This window comes from Falco rusticolus, chromosome 12, assembly GCF_015220075.1.
Source record: "Falco rusticolus isolate bFalRus1 chromosome 12, bFalRus1.pri, whole genome shotgun sequence".
Lineage (NCBI taxonomy): Eukaryota > Metazoa > Chordata > Aves > Falconiformes > Falconidae > Falco > Falco rusticolus.
The window spans coordinates 14,819,668-14,838,900 of NC_051198.1; the positions used below are offsets into that span (position 1 = coordinate 14,819,668).

Sequence of the window (19,233 nt, forward strand, 5' to 3'; positions counted from 1 at the left end):
CATGTGAAATGACTTCTCTTGTACTTGTACGGTCCTATTCATAGTGATTGTAACACAGAGACAGTTCATTGCACAGTGATGTAACTGAGCAGTGCTGCTGGGACCGTCCCTTGTGATGTGTTAGGAAAACCACTGGATATAAAGCAGGGGAAGTAGCACTTCTTTAATGTGGACTTGTCTCTGGCCATCTGCTTATTGCTTTTCCTGCCCCTTTTCTGCCTTGTGGTCTTTCCTTGTAGTGATTACGTTGTCTTTCCAACTCACGTCAGACCAGAAGATATATCGCATCTGATTTTATTTTGTTGATGGCCAAAGTAATTCTTTTGCATTCAGCAGTGCTGTTGAGCAAGTCCCAAGGAGTTTCTCAACATAGATGCGTATAAACCTCCCCAATTGGCTCTGTGAGCCAGTATTTTGATGACCAGTAACAGAGAGCATCAAACATGCATGTAACTGGAGCTGTAGCCAGCACAAAATATTTTTTTCCAAAGGGAACAGAGGGTCAGATTGCAACTTGACCTACTGTTTCATGCTGCTTTCCCTACAGAGAAAGTAAGGTTTTATCATTCCTACTGATTATTCAGCTGAGAATAAAGATGAAGCCCAGATTATGATTTCATTATTCCCATGAGACTGTCAGCAGCACACAAGCCAAGCACAGGGATGGGAGACTGTCAGTCTTACTGTAACTTGGTCATTCTGAGGAACTCTGTAGCTCTTTCCATGCCACAAACATGGTGAATAGAGTAAGGGAAGAGATAGCATTGGTAATCTTGGCTTAAAACTAGAAAACATGAGCCAGAAAGAATTAATCTCAAACATTTTTTTTTCCTTTTCTGTAGGTAGTAGACAAGTAAAGCTTAGTTTCCTATGGTTTTCTTTCTTTCTTTTGGTTTTTCTTTCCCCCATAAATCTTATCGCCAATAGCCTTAGTTTATAACTGTGACTTTTACGACATCCAAGTTAATGGTTACTGGTCAGCATGATGCTAGCAAATGTTGCACCTGACATTCTCTGCTTGTTCTTCAGTGGGAGAAACAATTTTGAATGTCTTTTTGCTGCCCACCTAAATGCTTTTCAGAGAACTAAAGGGGAGATCCAGAGCTAGGAATTCTATAGACTGTTCACACATGTACACATTTCCCTTTTGAGTCACCATGGAAAGAGAAGATGGAAGGAAATTCAGTATAAAAAATTCCAAATCCACTTGCTACACAATCTGAGTTCTCTATTATTTGTCATTTTGCATAGGAAAAATAAAAAGCAGCACTTCATATACTGAATGCTTAAATTATAAAGTTGCTGTAGAAATTCAGCATGTTGATGGCTTTCTTTGGAGGTGTTGCTTGAGGATAAAGCAAACCATAACTAAGACCTTCTTTCATCCCACCTTAACCTTCCTGCTCATGCTGAAAAGGCAAAACCTTTGACTTAATGAAAAAGTGGTTTTTGAGTTACAGCTCTGGATGAATGTGTGCAGAGTGGGAGGAGAGCTCTGCACTGAATTAAACAGATGGGCTTCCCTGCTCCCTTCCTTGTCAGTGAGGTATCATTGATGCTTGTCTGTCTGTATCTCTTACTTCTTCCTTTTCAGGAACTGGATTATCAAAAGAGACGCATGCGGGAATCAGGGGACAGGTTCGTTCCTGTCATGAGCGATTTCATCACTGTGGCCAGTTTCAGCTTCTCGGAGTTAGAAGACCTTCTCAACGAAGCTAGAGACAAGGTAAGAACACCTTTTGAAGTGTTTGGGGTTTCACTGTCTCAGTCAAAAGCTTGAATCAAAGTGGAAGCAGCAATTTCAGATGCTGAAACTGTAGTGAAAACTATAATAGACACTGAAAGTGGGTTAGGCTGAAGTTTCTTACTTTTCCTAATCTGGTCTATAGCCATTTAGAATATATTTCAGGATTAAATAAGGTTCAGTGCTCTAGCACACTTCTTGCGAATCTTCCTTAACATTACCCATGTTTGGCATAGAATTGTAATGGCAACATCTGTAGCAGGACACCACACTGCCGTAATATTGAAGGGACTGCCTTTTTAAGCAATCTCTCAAAAAGAGGTCCTTTGGCGGTTACTGATAGTGACCTCATATATTTTACCTTCTGCTTCTGACTTCATCCCATTCTGCTCATTCAGCTGGGGAATTTGTGCTTCATTTCTTTCCTTTGAATATGCAAAATGAGTAGTTTGGTAACCCTGAATACCTGATCTTTTCCAGTTATGTTTTCCTGTTACTGCTTGTATTGCATTGCAAGGATAGGAATCCCAAACGTGCGTGGTTTGTCTGATGTTCTTGGATCCTTTTTACACTGCCAGCATCGTGTGCATGTTACTCTTCAGGTGCTGCTGCGATCATTTAGTTCTTTCACTGTCTGCATCTCCATTACCAGATTTGTACAACTAAGGAGGTGCTTGTTCTTTGCTGATGATTGGAGTCTGGCACATATTCCTCTCTCATCTGAATGAGGAAGAATTTATATGAAAAGATCATAAGCATATGAAAATGTTTAGAGAAGAGCAAGTTCTAAAGTAAATGAGACATAATGGCAAATCTGCCCTTGTTGGCTGGCATGTTAAAAGAGCTTGGCTTTATAAAGCAAATGGGTGATTTCTTTTGGATTGAATTGTTTCGACCACTGGTGTCAGTCCTTGTAGCATTAAGGGACCTATTGTATTATTAATGAAACCTGTGCTGTTGGATTGGTAGGCCTTAGATTTTGAAGGATAAGCAAAATACAGGCTGAGTATCTGAACGGTAAGACTCCTTACTCATCCAGTCACTCCACGGTAATGTCATTCTGTAATCGAAAAGCATTTCCTTGCTGTGGAGATAATTTGGTAGTACCGACTTGCAGCTGCGAACAGCAGGAGCTACTGGCTGTCACCCAGAGCTAGGTGCCCTGGTAAATGCCAGTGGGGCAGCAGTTATTACAGCACTCAGAAGGCAAAGCTGGGCAGTCTAACACTTGTCAATGTTGTAAGGAAATTTTGTGGAGAATAACGTGCCTAATTTTTTTATTGTTGTCATGTTGCTTGAGAAGATTCAAACCATTCCAACATAATAATATTCACACCTTACTGGCTTTATAATCACAAAACCGGTGTTTTACATTCCATGCCTCCACTAAATTTACTGAGAAAAGCTCAGTTTTCTATGGTTTGGGGGCTTCTGTTTTATGACTGGGTACATTTTTCAACTCCATTATAGTTAGGTGCACATTTCTGGAAGCAAATTCACTCTGTCCTTGGCTTAGACTGCCCGCTTTTGGTTTGGTGTTATAGATGGTGGTGGTCCTTTCTTTTGGCATGCTAGGACAAAAACCCAGTGCAGATTCTTTACAAGGTCAGTTGTGGGTTAAAAACCAGCAAGTGGTACATGTCCAGCACAGCAACGCAGCTTTTCTTGGTCAGGCACTTGCAGGAAAAATGTTGTTCTTTTGCTTTAAGAATAACCAGAGAATCTCCCTACAGACAGACCAATATGTCTGGAAGTTGTTGCACACTTTTTTAGACATAGCCAACATAAAGCACTTGACATGAAGAGATATTTTATTTTAATGACTATAACATGCTTAGGAAACGTTTCTCTACCTTCTCCTCACACACCCTTTCTATGTTTGAACACATGCCTTTCCAGCTTCTGCTCAACCTATGGCTTTGGTTCTCCCACTGGCAAAAAGCTGCTTTTGGACTCCTAAAAGGGAACTGTCTGTCCTTACCAATGTTGAGCTATTTCTCATGTTTGCCTCATATTGTTTTTCCCCTCTCTTCTTCCTCTTTTCCCTCATTTTTCTTAAAGAAGAAGAAAAGGAAGAAGAAAGCTGGAAATTTTCAACAAACCAGATGTGCTTTGCGAAGCCTATAACATCTTCCAACCTCAATGGGCTCTCTGTGCTTGTTGATTCACAAACTTATTTCTTACCATGGAAACTTACTATAACTAGCCAATTAAAGGAAGAGAGGGACCAAGACATCTGATTATTCTGTTCTTTTTTGATTTCTTAGAGCAAAGCAAGTGGAAAAAAAAGGTAGTGGGAGATGAAGGGCTTTTAAAAATATCCTAGTGAGCCCAGAAAGAATTGGTCTGGTTCACAGATTTATTAATAATAATGAAGCCCTAGTTTTAACAGCTGGAGTTGGACATCCTTCTAAATATAGATGTAGCTAATTGATTGCCATGAGTTAATCAGAGCCATGTTTTCTCAGCTGGGATTTAAAACAATACAACTTATCATTTCAAACCTGGGAAGTTTATTTTAATTTTTTTTTAATGTCTTTAGTATTAGCAAAAGATTTCTTTATTCCTTTTAGTTATGGAAACAATCAATTACCAAGGTGTGGTGCTGACCTTCTTGGTAGAGGATATTTTACACCGTCCTGTGCAGTACTTTTTTTGGCCTTTTTTACTTAAACAGGACCATTTACAGTTAGCGGCCATAGGGAGGAAGTGATATTTTAAATTTTAAAGGGCCAGGTTGTCAGATGCAGGCATCCATGTTGCAGGGGACGCCCTGCTAACTGTGCTTATCTTCATGCCGTAAACAGATGGCTTCGTTAAGAAGCTGATGGAAAACTTAGACCCTTAGACCAGCTCTTTAAACAGGCTCCCTAGCACAGCTGGTTCTTGGTTCTTTTTGTGTTTTTCTCACTTTCAATGACACTTTATAAGGAATATATAGATTAGATCAAGGGATAATGTTTTCTGCCATTTCCCATAACCTGGGAGGTGGGGCAGGAGAAAGTGAAATTCCTGCCCTGGAATCCTCAACCACTTTTTACATGCTTGAACAGATGAAAACCTGACTTTTTTACAACAGAAGGAACAGAATGGGTTTGAATTTTGTTTGGAATGTTTCCCGGTGTGTCTGTGGGGAAGCAATGAAAATGCCCAGGCAGAGGAACAGTGACCTCCCATGGTATGAAGTTTTATTGTCCTATTTGAAAAAGTGACATGCACCCTATATGAAGCCTTACAACATACTTAAATGTTGACAGGTATGAACTAGATCACTTAGACTGCTTTGTAATTGGTTCTATTTGTGCTTGGTTTATAACAGACCTTTTTAAAAAATGTTTTGGATGTTTCCCAGAAGAACACAGTCTGCTTAGTCAGGTATTGCCATGTGCTATGATGAATATCACAGTTAAGCCTCCCTATAGAGCACAGTGGAGGCCACTGCCTGGGCAAGGCTGATGAGGCAGGTAGGAAAAGTGTCCATCCCCAGTCTTTCTCGTGACAGCTCCTCTCAAAGCAGCCGTTGTCATCATGGAGAAAGGAGTTCAGATTCTGCATGTGCATTTAATAAGCTTAGCACATACAGTACTGTTTTGAGAACGAAGAACCGCAGGACAGTGAGAGCCAAAATCCATTTAAGAAAAGAGTCCATTACACGGCAGAATGCTCTGAAGCACACAGAAATGCTGTAGTCCAAGTGCCATTTACAAGCTGTTGCGCCTCAGTCATTCATCGTGGGGGACTAGTATTTTCTGTCAGCCACTGGGGCTAACAAAATAAGAATGGAGCAGGATGGAGACTGAGGAAGTCAGACAAGGTGTGTTACAAAGGGCATGAGACTGGCACCACAGACTGCTGTCAGCAACAGCCCTTGCTAATATAAATTACATAGCTGTCGCCACAGCACTTAGAACTGCAGATGCTTCAGGCAGGTTGGTATCTGACGTATCGAAAATGTTTTATAGCACCTGTATCTCAATGTTGGGGGCTGCCAAAGTCACTCTCTGGGAGAGTCCTTTAAGAGCATATAGGTGCAAGGAGAGCTGGGCCCAGCCTGCCTGAAATTGGCTGGGCTCTTTCCATTAACTGGATCTCAATCTGTCCCATAAAAGAACAGACATTTATTTGAATTGCCTCCAGTGTGGGTTGGAGCCTTCATAACAAGCAAACTCAAGATTACTTCTCTGGGGGAAGACAGTTCGTGTTGCATGGCTACATGTTATAATTCATTCGTGCATTGGCTTCTCCCGCAATGGCAGACAGCAGGAAATTTTTACCATGGCTGTTTTTCCTCCTCCTCATAGAGTCCTATTCCTGCCGTTTCCAGAGCTCCTCTGCCACTGTTTAGCATTTCGTTGGCAAGTACAGCAGAGAGTGTGTGTGCTGCTGTCCCGCTTTCCCTCTCCTTGCTAAAATGGCTTTTTAAAATAAACAACTGTCTAAACGATTTGCTTTGGCAAGAGGATGAATTCAGTGGAAATTTGGCAGAGGAGCAGCGCTGGCACTGAACTCAATCGCCTGTTATATCATGGAGCTTGGGGGCCCTTATTGGGTGGAAATGAATTTTTTAATGAAAAAAAAGATGATACCATCCTGTATTACAGTGGAAAACCTGCTGGAACACAGTTTTCCATCATCTTGCTTTTGCCTATGTCGTCTGTCCCCAAATGACTTCAAGAATAAGCAAGTTTCGGCTCCTGTTACGCAGTATTACAACACATCACAAAATTTGGGGAAGGGTTTTGCACGTACGAGGACTTAGCTACAGATTTCACAGTTGTGCACGAGAGCAGGTACTCTTTGGCAAAGAATCTGCCCATGGAGCAGTTGAGTGATTTGTACAGGATGACACAGGTCCTGCAGCAGAGAGGCAGAAGAGGGGGCAGGGGTTCCAGAGCACCTCGGTACTGTGCCATACTGCCTTTTACGCCCTGAGCAAGGCAGACAGTGTGATTTTAGCCACTGTAGGCATGGTAGGGCTTCGTACCAGGGTTGGGGAAGCTGCCTCCAGCAGTTTGTTGCTGCCCCTCATCCCGGCACTGGTGCTTTGAAAAAGCACACGTGATTGCAGAGACCAGAGCTAGGGAAACAGAAGTACTAAAAACAGAGAGGTCTGTTGCAGTTTTAAACAGTGAAAAGCCAGTGTGGCTTTCTTTACAATAGTGCACTGAATTGACGTAGTGCCCTAGAGATGTGAGCAACTTTTTTTTGCTGTTTCCTATATCAGATTAGCGGGGCAACACTTTCTGTCTCTAGAAATGGAGAAAAGGACGGCTCAGAAAGGGAGCATGAGTTCCCAAGCCACATCATGGGCAGAGCTGCAGCAGAGACTGGATCTCCTGACTTGCCTTCCTCTGCTCAGTCAGCTTTTTCCCGGAGGGGCGTAGAGACAAGAGAAATGTTTACTTCAGTGAACTGCAGATTTCTTTTTTTGTAGTTATTTTAGTACCTCTAACTCACAGATTTTTGCTTTCATCTTTCACTGCTTTACAGTAAGCGTGACCTACTAAGCCATGTCACAGGGCAGCAAAGACGGGCCTGTTCACTGCCCCCTCCTTGCTGCTGCTTAGAGACCGCAACACCTTATTCTCATGAGTGTCTCCGGAAGGCTCCCAGGCTGCTGGGTCTTTCCAGCACAACAACACTCTTCCTCCTCTGAATGGTGGTGGGGAGGCAGTGGCAAAAGCCCCCTCTGCTAGTGTTGACAAGAACTAGCTGGTGCTGGTAATTGGGTGACAGGCCATGTGGAGAACATTTGCAGACAACACCACCCTCTAATGGAGACTTCCATGTATGGAGGATCCAAAAGCCCCAGGCAAAGACCCCCTCCTTTTCAACCCCCAGGCCCTGTGAGAGGCTGGGAAACCCCTATGGGCATTCATGGGCTCGAACCAGCTGTGCGCCCCCTCGCTCACCTTTGCTGGGCACTGGAGGAACGCAGAGGACGGAGGCCATGCACGGCTAGGTACAGTGGCCATCTCCTGTGGGCTGCCCCTGGACTCAGGCTTCGCAGGAGGTGGACAAGCCTTCCTTTTAGCTAGCAGCTCTAGTTATTGCTTTTAATTTGCACCTTATTTACCATTTTCATAGGAGTTAACCACAAGTTAAGTGGGAAGAGATTCCAGGTAGCACATCTGTGAGCAATGAGTGCTCAAGCGACAGTGGCAATGCCTGTGCTGAAACCCTTCTCTGACGTTCCTGCTCCCCTGGCTGATTGGCATGCTGGAGCAGGCAAGCTAAGAAAATATAGAGCATGGAGGTGCTTCATCTCCCTCTGCGATATTGACAGCCTCTATTCTCTCTGCTGAAAAGCTTATGCTTGTCAGTATGGATTATTGTGAGGCTGCTGCACTTTCCTAATATTCAAGAAGTCTATGTGTACATTATATACAGAGAAAATACGTACATGCAGAGAGGGGTGGGGAGAGGAAATCAGTGTGCGTATATATGTGTCTTCAGAGGTTTCACAGAAAAGGAGTTAAACCAGAGAATAATCTGTTGCTGTTTCTGTACTCTGAAGTCCCTCCATGACTTGCTGCTGTGGTGCTTCCTTCAACTCCTGCCATGTTTGGTAGCTCAAAGGAACTTGCATTTCTTCCAACAGTTGTTTTTTTCCCCCCAGATACTTTGGGTTTCTTTGTTTGTTTCTGGCTGAGAATGCAGCCCTTTTGAAGAAAAAAGAAGCTATTGCTTCAAACTGCTCTGTGGGCCTGGCAGGGAAAGCAGAGGAGGGGAGATGCAGAATATCTCAGGCTGTGCCAGAAGGAAGCTGCTTTCCTTGGAGATTTCTTCCCCCTGCAGTTGACTGGGAGATCTTGTTTATGCTTTACCTGGTACAGGGCCAGAGGATTTATAAGTCCTGCTTCCAAACTCATTTTGTGCTTGGGACTGGAGCCTGAACCGTTCTTACTGTCTTTTCCATTCTGCAAGAGCACCCACATAAGGAAAGGGAAGTTGGGCTGCGTTAAGGAGCTGAATACACACAGACGAGAGTCTGATGGCAGTCCATAGCCTGGGAGAGCCTGGGTTTGCTTTGGTAAATACTGAGGTCTGTAAGGATGCTCTGCTGCTCAGTGATGGTGTGTTAAAGTGCAAGCAGGGATTGCTAGGGGAGCTGCTCATGAGGGCACCAGCGCTGCCTGGAATGTGTTGCTGGTGCTGCCTGTTGCAATACAGAGATGTGTGAGTGAAGGTGGCTGGGCAATGATACAGCTTTTGGATGTGCATACTTATACAGGATTTAGGGGACACGTGCGTACATGCTGTTGACAACTATATATGCATGTATTTGAGTGCATTTTGATGAGTACAAAGGAGTGCTTGTGAGTGTGAGAGAGCAAGGAAGAGAGTACAACTACTACTGCAGGACTGATGTCCAAAAGCCAGGGGTTGCTGTGCATTTACCATATCCCAATCAGGACTACCCTGTGACTGAAGTCCCGCCAGTTGGCTGCCTCTGCATGCATCCTGCAGCCTCAACATTTGCTTTTTAAAATAAAAGCCACTTGTGATGTATTCACTCTCTTTTAAGTCTACCCAGGAGCCCTGGCTGCTTTCCTTGCCCCTCTCTCATGCCATGTCTGTCCATAGTCTCCTCTCTCCCAGGCAACATCCTGACTCAGAAAACTCCAGTGTGATGGATGACATGGCAAAAGGTTTCCGAGAGGACAGACTGTAATGCTATTGCAAAAAACACCCTCTAACTCCAGCCATTTTAAAAGTGGATTTGAGGGGAAGGTGGAAGGTGAAAGGATGGGCTAAAACTACTTGTTTGGTAGTTAGGATGGACTAAGGCTACTTACTTCCTCAGCTAGGTCACAGCTGTAGCTGAGATGTGGCCAGGCGGTCATTCTCTGAAATTACTCCATCACCCTCAGGCACTGAACGTGGGGGGTTTTTTGTGTAAGTGGACAACTAGTGCTCTCTAGCACAGTTGCCCTGTGTTGCCCAAAGGATATCCAGGAGAACAGATTCTTCAGGGACAGAGGCACCTGCCTTAAGGAGAAGCACTTCTGTTGCTGGGGGTAGTTTCTCCTCTCACCACATGAATGCTCAGAGGATATTGGATTACATGTGTGGTTACTCATAAGCTTTCCTCGCTGTCTTCACCAAACTGCCTGCCTAATTGTTGCTCTTGTGTTTTCTGCCCCCTTGACAGTATGCCAAGGCACTGAAGCATTTTGGAGAGAGCGAGGGGAAGATGCAGCCAGATGAATTTTTTGGCATCTTCGATACTTTCTTGCAGTCATTTGCAGAGGCCAAGCAAGATCTGGAGAATATGAGGAAGAAAAAGGAAGAAGAGGAGCGCAGGGCACGCATGGAGGCCATGGTGAGGACCTGGGCACAGGAAGGTTTTTCCTTCTATTGCCTTTTCTTGTCTCGAGAGAGAAAGGTTGAGAGCCAATTCCAACACTCCTGTCCTGTCACTGTCGCTGTTTTATGTTCTTCTCCCTGCCACCCCTCTTTGGCATCATTCTCTTCACAAATGATGACATTTTCCTGCTGGCTGTCCTGTCAGCTCTCAAGGGCATACTGTTTGGCTCCTAAATTACCCTCTTTTGGATTCAGATACCAAATCTAGCCCTGCCTGTTGTGCACTGGCACTTTGCAGGATGCTGCTGCCCCTGCCCAGTGCTGGGCTATCCCGCTTTCAGACTGAAGCTCTGTGCAAAAGCTCTGGGAGCTGGATCTCTCCCCGTCCTGCCAGCTGGTCCCCTTCCGCTCTGACTCCACCATCACCTCCTGCATGCCTGTCGCCTGACACGGTGAATGCCCTGGCACCTACTGCAGCCCACGTTGGCAGTACTTCTCTCTGGCCAGCCTTAATGCCTGGATTGCTGGGGCTGCGCCTGGCCTTGATGCGGTGAGAGAGCTTTTGTGCATCATTGGTTTTGCTGCTGGGAGACAGACATGTGTGTCCCCAGGGGTTCGTGTGAACCAGCCTCCCCCTCTAACCTCAGCCCTTCCTGAGGCCTGAGAACAGCTCAGCAGTCCCCTGCCTCCTTCCCCCCCCGCCGGTGCTTTAACCCCAGCTGCCGCCATGGCCCCAGGCCCCGCTGTGGGGAGTTGCTGCTTTAAATGTTTGCTGTGCCAAAAGCACCAGCCTGTGCCCTTCAGAAGAGGAGAGGTAAAACACCAGGATCTAGCAGCCTTACTGTTGGGCACAGGGATAAAATGCCAGGACCTAGGCTCAAGTTTCCTCTCGGCTAGCCTGGAAAGTGCAGGAGTTGCTGTTAAAGCACTAGGATGGTTTCGTAGCCTAATACACTGTGAGAGAGGTGCAGTTTGTTTATGGAACCACTCTTCCTGCAACACAGAGCTAGCACACAGAGTGAGTGGCCTGTTTCCCGACAGCCACATCCATCGCTTGCCATTTCCACTCACCTTGGAGTAGAGCAGTGGAGGAGGATAACCGAGCTCCTTGGAGCCACCCTAGGGAGACTGAGGGCATCACATTGACAGGTGGACCTATCCAGTGATTAGTAAAATCAGCAGTTTTGTTTCAAGGCTCTTTGCATTTATAACCAGTTTATCTTTCCAGAGTCGAGGCAGTGTGCCTTCCTCTTCCCATCGCTGCAACACGCTGCCTCCATCCAAACATGAGCTGTTTTGTGAATAGGGTTTCTGTTGATGTTTTGATATCTCACATAATTTTTATTCTCTAATATGTTCAGCTTGTGGCTTTATGTTATAGTGCTTTCTGGGGTTTTTCCTGTCTCCTTTTCCTCCTGTTGGACTGCTGCCTTTCTGCCTGTCAGTTTAGCTAGCTATGCCCCAAGTGCAAAGCTGTTCATGACTATATTTGTGACTGCGGTTTGTATAAACACATCCAAACTAACCTGAAACTCACTAGGTTAGGTACTGTCAGCATAGTAGGTGCTAACACACTAAGGTCACTGCAAGCCTGGTCCCAGAAGCTGGGTAATTACCTATGCCAGCATCACTTGTAGACTGTCATTTGACATGGCTACTTTGCTGGCACCATCTTACTATAAAATTAGTGCAAAACAGCAGCAGCATAGACTGATCCCATATGTCCTCTTTGTGCCAGGGTGGTAGTGCTTTGTGAGGCAAACACGATGCTACTCATTCCTCATCTCTCCTGCTCTCTGCTTGCCTGTGCAGAGGAAGGGAAACCCAGCGAGGTCGCCTGTTGCTCTTGACACAGGTGATGGCCTTGGGGATAAGCTCCTGACCTCTTTTTTTCCCCTAAACTGTACTGATGGATCTTAGCTGGTTCTTAGCAGTGTACCTAGTGTCTGGCATCTCGGTTAGTTAATCCTAAACCTCTGTGTCTTTCTCCACAGCTAAAAGAGCAGAGGGAAAAAGAGAGGCGACAAAAGAAAGCAAAAGCTGGAAGCATCTCTGAAGAGAGTGGGGAGTTTGATGACCTGGTGTCGGCACTAAGGTCGGGTGAAGTCTTTGACAAAGACTTATCCAAGCTGAAGCGTAACCGCAAGCGTTCGGGAAACCAAGGCTTAGAGACAAGCCGGGAGCGGGTGGTGACAAAGCTAAATTATTAATTACAAGAGGAAGAAAAAAATCAACCCAAAGAAGGTGATGAAAAAGTACAAAACAAGGAAGATGAATGTGTGCGATGGTGCCTGGCTGACAGCTGCCCCAAAGGATTTCTTTGGTCCATGGCTAGAGATATTACCTTTCCATGATCAGCTTTCCTCTCATCCCTCTTCTGTGTTCCTAATTTGAACCATTATAAAAGTGCCTCTGTGGAGCCAGCAGGGCCTCTGACTGGGCCATGCAGAGCTGACAGATTTGCTTCTGGGAGTTTATTGTGTCATCAAAGGCCTCGTGGTGATGACAGAAAGTACTTGGGCCTTGCAGACTGCCTCACAGCTGGAGAAAGATGATTTTCTGTGTGCCAAAGTAAAAACCAATCACGATCTCCATCTTGCTGATAACAAGCAAGGCTAGTTTCAGAGCTTCTGTAAACACCTGTCACTCCTTCAAGATCCAGGCTGGCCTTCAGGGGCTTGTCAAGATGTGGTTCTTGAGGTTTCCAATTGCCTTCCAGAATTGGATTTTATAAGCCATTGATTAGTACCTGAGAAATTATTTTGGTCTCATGTTCTGTGTAGCATTTTTGTGTGACCTACACTGTTCAAAGCAAGTGATGCTCAGAAGCAAGTAATCAGGTTCTGGAACAAACTGAAATTCAGGAATCAGGATCAACATAAAGTACTTTGCAAAAGTCTTTTGGATTCTGCTTTTCTAGAAGCGATTTTTCGGAATGTGTTGATGGTTGAGCCTTGAAGCTATGAAATGCATCTTCTAGGAAAGAAGCTCTGGCTTTTCTTTAGAAAACTGAGCCGCTGCCAGGTTGGGGTTACAGGCATATAACGGCGGAGCCTGTTGTTGTTGCTGGAGGCTGGGAGGGAAACAGCAGAACATTTCTTACCTGTTTGTGCAAGATTTTGTAGTGCAGCCCAATGGAAATCAGGAGTTCCCTAGTATCATTTGCAGGTCACAAGTAGCAAAAAGCAAACAGGGTCGCTGGCTGCAAGAAATAAGACTTCTTTTCCACTTCATGCTAGCTGTGATTGCTGTTGGCATGAACTGGTCTTTCTGTCTAACAGGCTGACCTTCACTGCACACCCCCCAATCTTACCTAGGGGAATCGCATAACTCAGTAAGATACGAATGGTGTCAAAAGAGAGCCTTGGAGCCCACAGCCTTTTTTCATTTTGAAGGGATCACTTGGGATGAAGCCACAGAGGATCCTATAATGAAAACTGAGAATTTTTCCAGGACAACACAGAAATGTATAAGCCAAGGAGGCTTTGGAGAGGGGTTAATCCATAAGAGAAAAAAAAAAAAAAAGTATTTGTATTTAAGCTACATGTATGAATCACACAGTGAAAAAGCAAAGAACCCCAAGAAGAGGCCTGAATTCTGTATGTCTTCAAGGTTCTAGGAAACTGATTGGATTCTGTGGGCAGTCATGGGCTTTTCTTTTTTCTTTTTTTTTTTCTTTTTTTCTTTTTTTTTTGAACCTTGTCTTTCTTTTTTATTATCTTCCCTGGAGAAGGAAAAGAGGAGTAGAAAGAAATGGTGATAGATTCCTCCTCCCTAGACAGGAAGAAAAGAGGGAACATTTGAGAAGAAGGATCCACCTATGCATCAGCAGTCAACAGCACAAAACATCAAGGAAACCCAGGGAAGTGAAAAAAAGCTCTATTTGTCACTTTAATCATTTGGTTTGATCTTTCTCTGAATGTGACTTAACCTCAGGCTCTGCACCAAGTCTGCAGAACAGAATTTCCTCTGCCATGCACGCTGCCTGATCAGTATTACATACTAACCGATATTGGAGAAGCAAACTGTGGTGGTTTTCTGAACATTTTGAGAGTAAAATAATTATGTAAACTATGGAAAGAAGCAAAAAAAGTCAGAATTGTTAAACTCTAATGTTTCATTGTTTACTGAATTTTGAGTCTCCCACCCCAGAATTTCCCTATTTACGACATTCCAGACTGCCGCGCCTCTGAATAATACTCATCGTAAAGAGCTGGTATCTTACAAGAGCTGGGTGCATTCTCCTCCCTTACTATCCCGCTCCCCTTCTGGGATTAGCTATTAACAGCAATGCCCACTGCAGTGGACACAAGCACCTTGTAGAAGAAAGACTGTATTTCATAAAGGGTTTTGAAAGTTTAAGAAAAACTCTCACTTTTTTAAGCATTTTTATTTTAAATTACAAAATGGATTTTTAGAAATGTCTCTTGTAAATTATATTAACAAGCTCCTTGCTGCTCCCTGAAGTAGACATGCTATATCCCAGCCCTTTTTGTTTGTCTTGTTTTAAAGCATGCCATATAACCTATGCCATGTAAGCCATATGAGAGGTGGTAATATGTGCCAAATTGGTATACAGGTGAGTTTAGATTTGGATAATCCCTGAATTCCAAAGATGATGCTTTTAGGGATTAGAACATTGTAGATTTTTTCCTCTCTTTGTTCTCCCTGGGTTTAGGACTCACCCAGAAATTCAGGTGTAATGCCAAGGTCAGCCCTGGTGCAAGGTGATGTGACTCATGGCTCTGTCCAATTTACGGCTGCTTGCTTGCTCCCCAGGTACTTGTTTGATAAGGCAGACTGTCAGCATGGCAGTGCTGTCAGAGAAGAAACACCTCAGGGCAAACCCCTTCAATATAAATACAGCATCCCCCCCGCACCCCCATCCCCCCCCTGTCCTGGTATTTGTCAAACCAGGTTTGTGCTGTGCTTTTTGAAACTGAAGTCACTTTGCCAGGCCACAAATGTAGCAAAAGCAGAGAGAGTGGTAAGCCCTCTGTCCATCTGTGTACACAGCTGAGCCCTGATTTAAAGAGATCCTGTACGATAGTATGCAGTGCTCCAGCCACACTGACAGAGTCAAAGAAAGCTGCTGTAATTTTGCCACCTCCTTGACTCATACACAAATAATGATTGCACAACTCCTGCAGATCAGCTGTGGGATACTTACTGGGACAGACAGAAAGCTCAGAGTTATGCCCCTGATTCATTGCAGCTCAACTTTCTCAGCACTCCAGTGCCCCAGACTCCTGTTTTGAATCTGTGATGGTGTTCTGTTCAGCATGATGGACAGTACCCCCTGGCTCCTGACTCCGTGGTGAGTGTTCATAAAGAGGGTTTTGGAAAAGCTCAGTTATACACTGAGGCAAGAAGTGATTTCATGTAAGTGGTGACAAGCAGAGAGGTCCATTAATAGGTCTACTGCACGAGATGAGGCTAGCCACACAGAAGATAAGGAAAAAAATTGGCTCTAGGGCCTGGCATCAGATTCTTGCTGAAGCCAAATTTGTCCTTTCTTCTCATCTCTTGGGTACTGTCAGTGCATCTATGCTCTGTTCTTCATCAGCAGTTGTGGTGGAGTTGCTGAGTGCTGAAGGAGAAATTAAAATCTTATTTCTTGTCCTCTAGTGCCAGCAGAGCCTGAGCAGGTATAGCAAGCAGTCATGAGATACAACGTTGAGGCATAAGCTCTTCATTGCACTGAGAGCTGGAGAAGAGCTGGGGTCTGCTGATGTCCTTGTACCTGTGTTTAGCACCAGCATTTTATGTGAAATCACTCTGTCTTTAGAAATAAGTGGAGGAGGAGATGTGAGAAAGAAGGTAATAATAGAGGGCTTGTTCTGCTTCCTGCAGAAATGTAGTCACTGCTAACTTTATGATTAAGTTCTTCACACCTAGAAGAGGAGGTACTCTCTAAGTCTGCAGACTTTGTCCCTAGAGGTCCAGTGCTCACTCACCTCTGTGTCTCAGCATTGTTCTTAAGCAGGTTGCATTAGGATGATTCCGGAAAAGACTGAAGAACTCCCTCCCCCTCCCACTGCCTTTGATCTGGGTCACTCTTCTCAATGGGTCATAAGTCTCTGGAAATGCTACAAGGTAAAGTGACTTCAGGGGAGCAAGGCCCTTCCATGCCCTGCAGCACAGCTACTGTCTGGGGACCCGTTCCCTGCAAGAGCTGAAGTAGGACTAGTGTTCAGGGGTGTGAGACTCCCCACTAGGGAGACGACCTGGGCATCCTTCAGAAGCATTTTCGTAACGTGTTCACAATGTCTGAGGAAGGGAAAGGAATTGTGAGGGGCCCTGGTGGGAGACTGTGGGGCAGGTGTTTCCATAACTGTAAGCCCCTCTGGCTGAATCTTTCCTCTTCTTTAGGAAAGCTCACACTCTGAGCTGGGTTGCATGGGAGAAGCTTGTGTCAGGAGTTTCCGTGAGGGGAAAGGAGATCAGTTGTACAGTTGATGATGTACATGATATATGCAGTTTTGTTTCTGGGTTGGTTGTTTGGGATTTTTTTGTTTGTTTGTTTTTTTGGGGGTTATATGATTTTTTTTAAAAAAAAAAAAGGTTTTAGGAATCTCTAAGGGGAACCTGTAAATCTGACACCTCTATTTATTTTGCCTTATTTTAGTTTGCTATGTTTGTATGTATACACTGCATTACAGCAAAGACTATTGAGACCGTGCCAGGGCATTACACCGGCTAGACAGCTGGCTTGGCTATTGTGCAGCAAGCTGAGCTAGGCAAGGGGATGCATCTGAGCAGTCTTGGTGTGGGAAGGGAGGGAAGAAAAAACCCTTTCCTTTTGCCATAATCACTCTGTCCCTGGTGATCCTGGCTCTGGGAAAGCATGCATTTGAAAGCATGTGGTGAACTGATGCAGGTTTATATTAAATATATTTTAATATATTTTCTGTAAAACCTGTTTATTTCTCGTCATGAATCACAGTGAAAAGATTGGGAAGAGTTAAGCTGTGCAGTTTCTCGTTCCAACTTCACCCTTCCACACAAATTCTGTCCGTAATGCCAGAGAAACTTGGATAGATGGGCAAAAGTGGTTCAAGCCCTGTAACTTCTCACCAGAGTTAACATGCTGGTGGGACAATCTGGGACAGTTCTCCTCCCTCAGAGCTAATATTCCTTCCTATCTTCAAGCCCAAGGAAGAAGGATCTCCTCTACTTTCCCCCTTTCCTCCTCCACTCCTTCTCTATAGATTATCCAGGGGAAAAAAAAAACAAAACACAAACCCAACATCTTTCTACTGGTTAGTTTTCTACCTGTGGAAACTCTAGCGATCACCAGGTGTTTGGCCATGGCTCCCTGGCTTCTGCACTTGACACAGGAGATTTCCGGTTGCCTGCCATCCAAACAGGTAGCCTCCCTTGGCCACCTCAGTTTCTGTTATCAAAGGTGAAGAGGGCAACCCGAGTTAACACAATTTGACCAGCTGAAAATACAGAAATTATATACATATATATATATATATATATCTACTACTCTAAGCAGTAGTTTTGATGACCAGCATCCCCTGAGGTTGGCCCAATTTTGCTCGCTGTGCCTGCTGAGAAGGATGCTGTTAGTCTAGCATGGTGGTTTGGCGCCTTGTTTCAAAAGAGAGTCTGGATGCTTCCAAAACAGTCTTCTGTTATGGGTGGTAATGTAGAATAGATCCACTGTAACCAGTACAAGTTGCTCTGGGTTTACACCAGCATAATTCAAAGTAGCATCTGGATCAACACTCTCCTTGAGGCAGTTTCCTCTGTTTACAAGATGTTGCACAGAGCTTGCAAAGGGCTTGGTCCTCTCAGCTGTCTGCCACTAGGAGCTCTCACCCAAGCAATCTAGAAAAGCCTCTGTGATGAGCCATTTCCCCCGCTTCATGCTTCCTTTAAACAGGCTCTTTGAAGACCTTCGCAGTTTTTAGGAGAATTGTAAAGGGATGTCAGGTACCTGAGCTCCTCTGCGCTCAACACCAAACCATCCCCATCTTCAGTCATTCCCCTCCCCTGGAAGCCTGCTCAGCTTGAAACTCGCAGGTCACCTTGGGAGGTGCCCCTGCACGCCAAGCTAGAAAGTACAGTGCTGCTTATGGAAGCGGGAAGTTGTGTGCTGCTGTAATGCCTTGGCGTATCCTCATTTCTTAGTCAGTTTAAGACTATAAGTGAATTAAATGTACAAATCCTGTAGTGTCCTTTTTACCTGTATCTTTTTATAAGAATATACTGTAATACTAAAAAACAAAAGCAAAAAAAATTAAAGATATATTGCCCCCACTGCGTCTCAGTAAATTTCTTTGTAGTTGCATTTTCTGTGCATTTTACTGGGAAGTCTTGAAGGTGAGTTGGAGTCTGGGTGCACCTTTATGCTAAGATCTGGGTCTTACTCTTTGGTGAAGAGCATGCAGCTCTTCATGTGATACAGTTGCTGCAGAGCTGCTGACAAAATTCACAGTTTGTTCTGGAGGAACAAGCAACAGGATGGAACACAAGTGCATCCTCCCCACAGCTCGCAATGGTAAAAAGCTAATCATGGAGCCACCAGGTTACCATATCTAAGGGACCTTTTAAAAAGACCGTGAGTAAAGCACTTTTTCATTGCTTTTGCAGAAAAACACCGGGAACACAGAGATTCACTTAAAGGTTAAAAAAAAAAAAAAAAAAAAAAAAAGAGATGACCTACTACCTAAGACTTCATAATCCATGTCTGAACATAACTAGTCCAAGAGAGGAAGGGAGTGCAGGGCCATGGCCATAAGCTCGCTTACTTAAACTGAGCAACATCCTGACAGCAAGAGCGTGACTCAGAGGAGGAGGGGGCAGGAAAGGATTGCTTCAAAGGAAGGAGTTAAGTAAGGCCAGCTGAAAATAAGCCAGGAAAGCCAACATCAGGAGTGAAGCCTTCAGGGATGTGGGAGGGGAGACGGGAGAGAAGCTAGATACGGAACAGCAGGGTGAGCAGGAGGCACACAAGGGCTAGGGCTAATTTGTGGCTGAATTGAGGGTTGTGCTGAGGAATTCCTTGGAGCTCAGGGGCAGAACCTTTTTTTCATCTTAGACACAATGTGTGCAGCTGTTTCATTTATGCATGGATCTCCCTGTCTCTGTTAACGGAAATAGCCTCCTGACAAAATTTATCCTTAAGCCACAACATTTTGTGTTTATCTCCAGCCTATCAAAAGGTG

General features: G+C 44.5%; 1 protein-coding gene across 4 annotated transcripts in view; it reads left to right on the top strand.

Annotated features, from left to right (window-relative positions):
* Positions 1-18,325, top strand: part of DAAM2 (dishevelled associated activator of morphogenesis 2) — a 206,246-nt gene extending 187,921 nt beyond the window's left edge. For all 4 annotated transcript variants that reach the window (XM_037405734.1, XM_037405735.1, XM_037405732.1 and 1 more), the window contains 3 exons: positions 1,595-1,726; positions 9,900-10,070; positions 12,049-18,325. In XM_037405734.1, coding sequence (XP_037261631.1) covers positions 1,595-1,726; positions 9,900-10,070; positions 12,049-12,264 — 519 coding nt within the window. In that variant the 3' untranslated portion in view covers positions 12,265-18,325. The remainder of the gene's footprint in view (positions 1-1,594; positions 1,727-9,899; positions 10,071-12,048) is intronic.
* Positions 18,326-19,233: the final 908 nt, after the last annotated feature.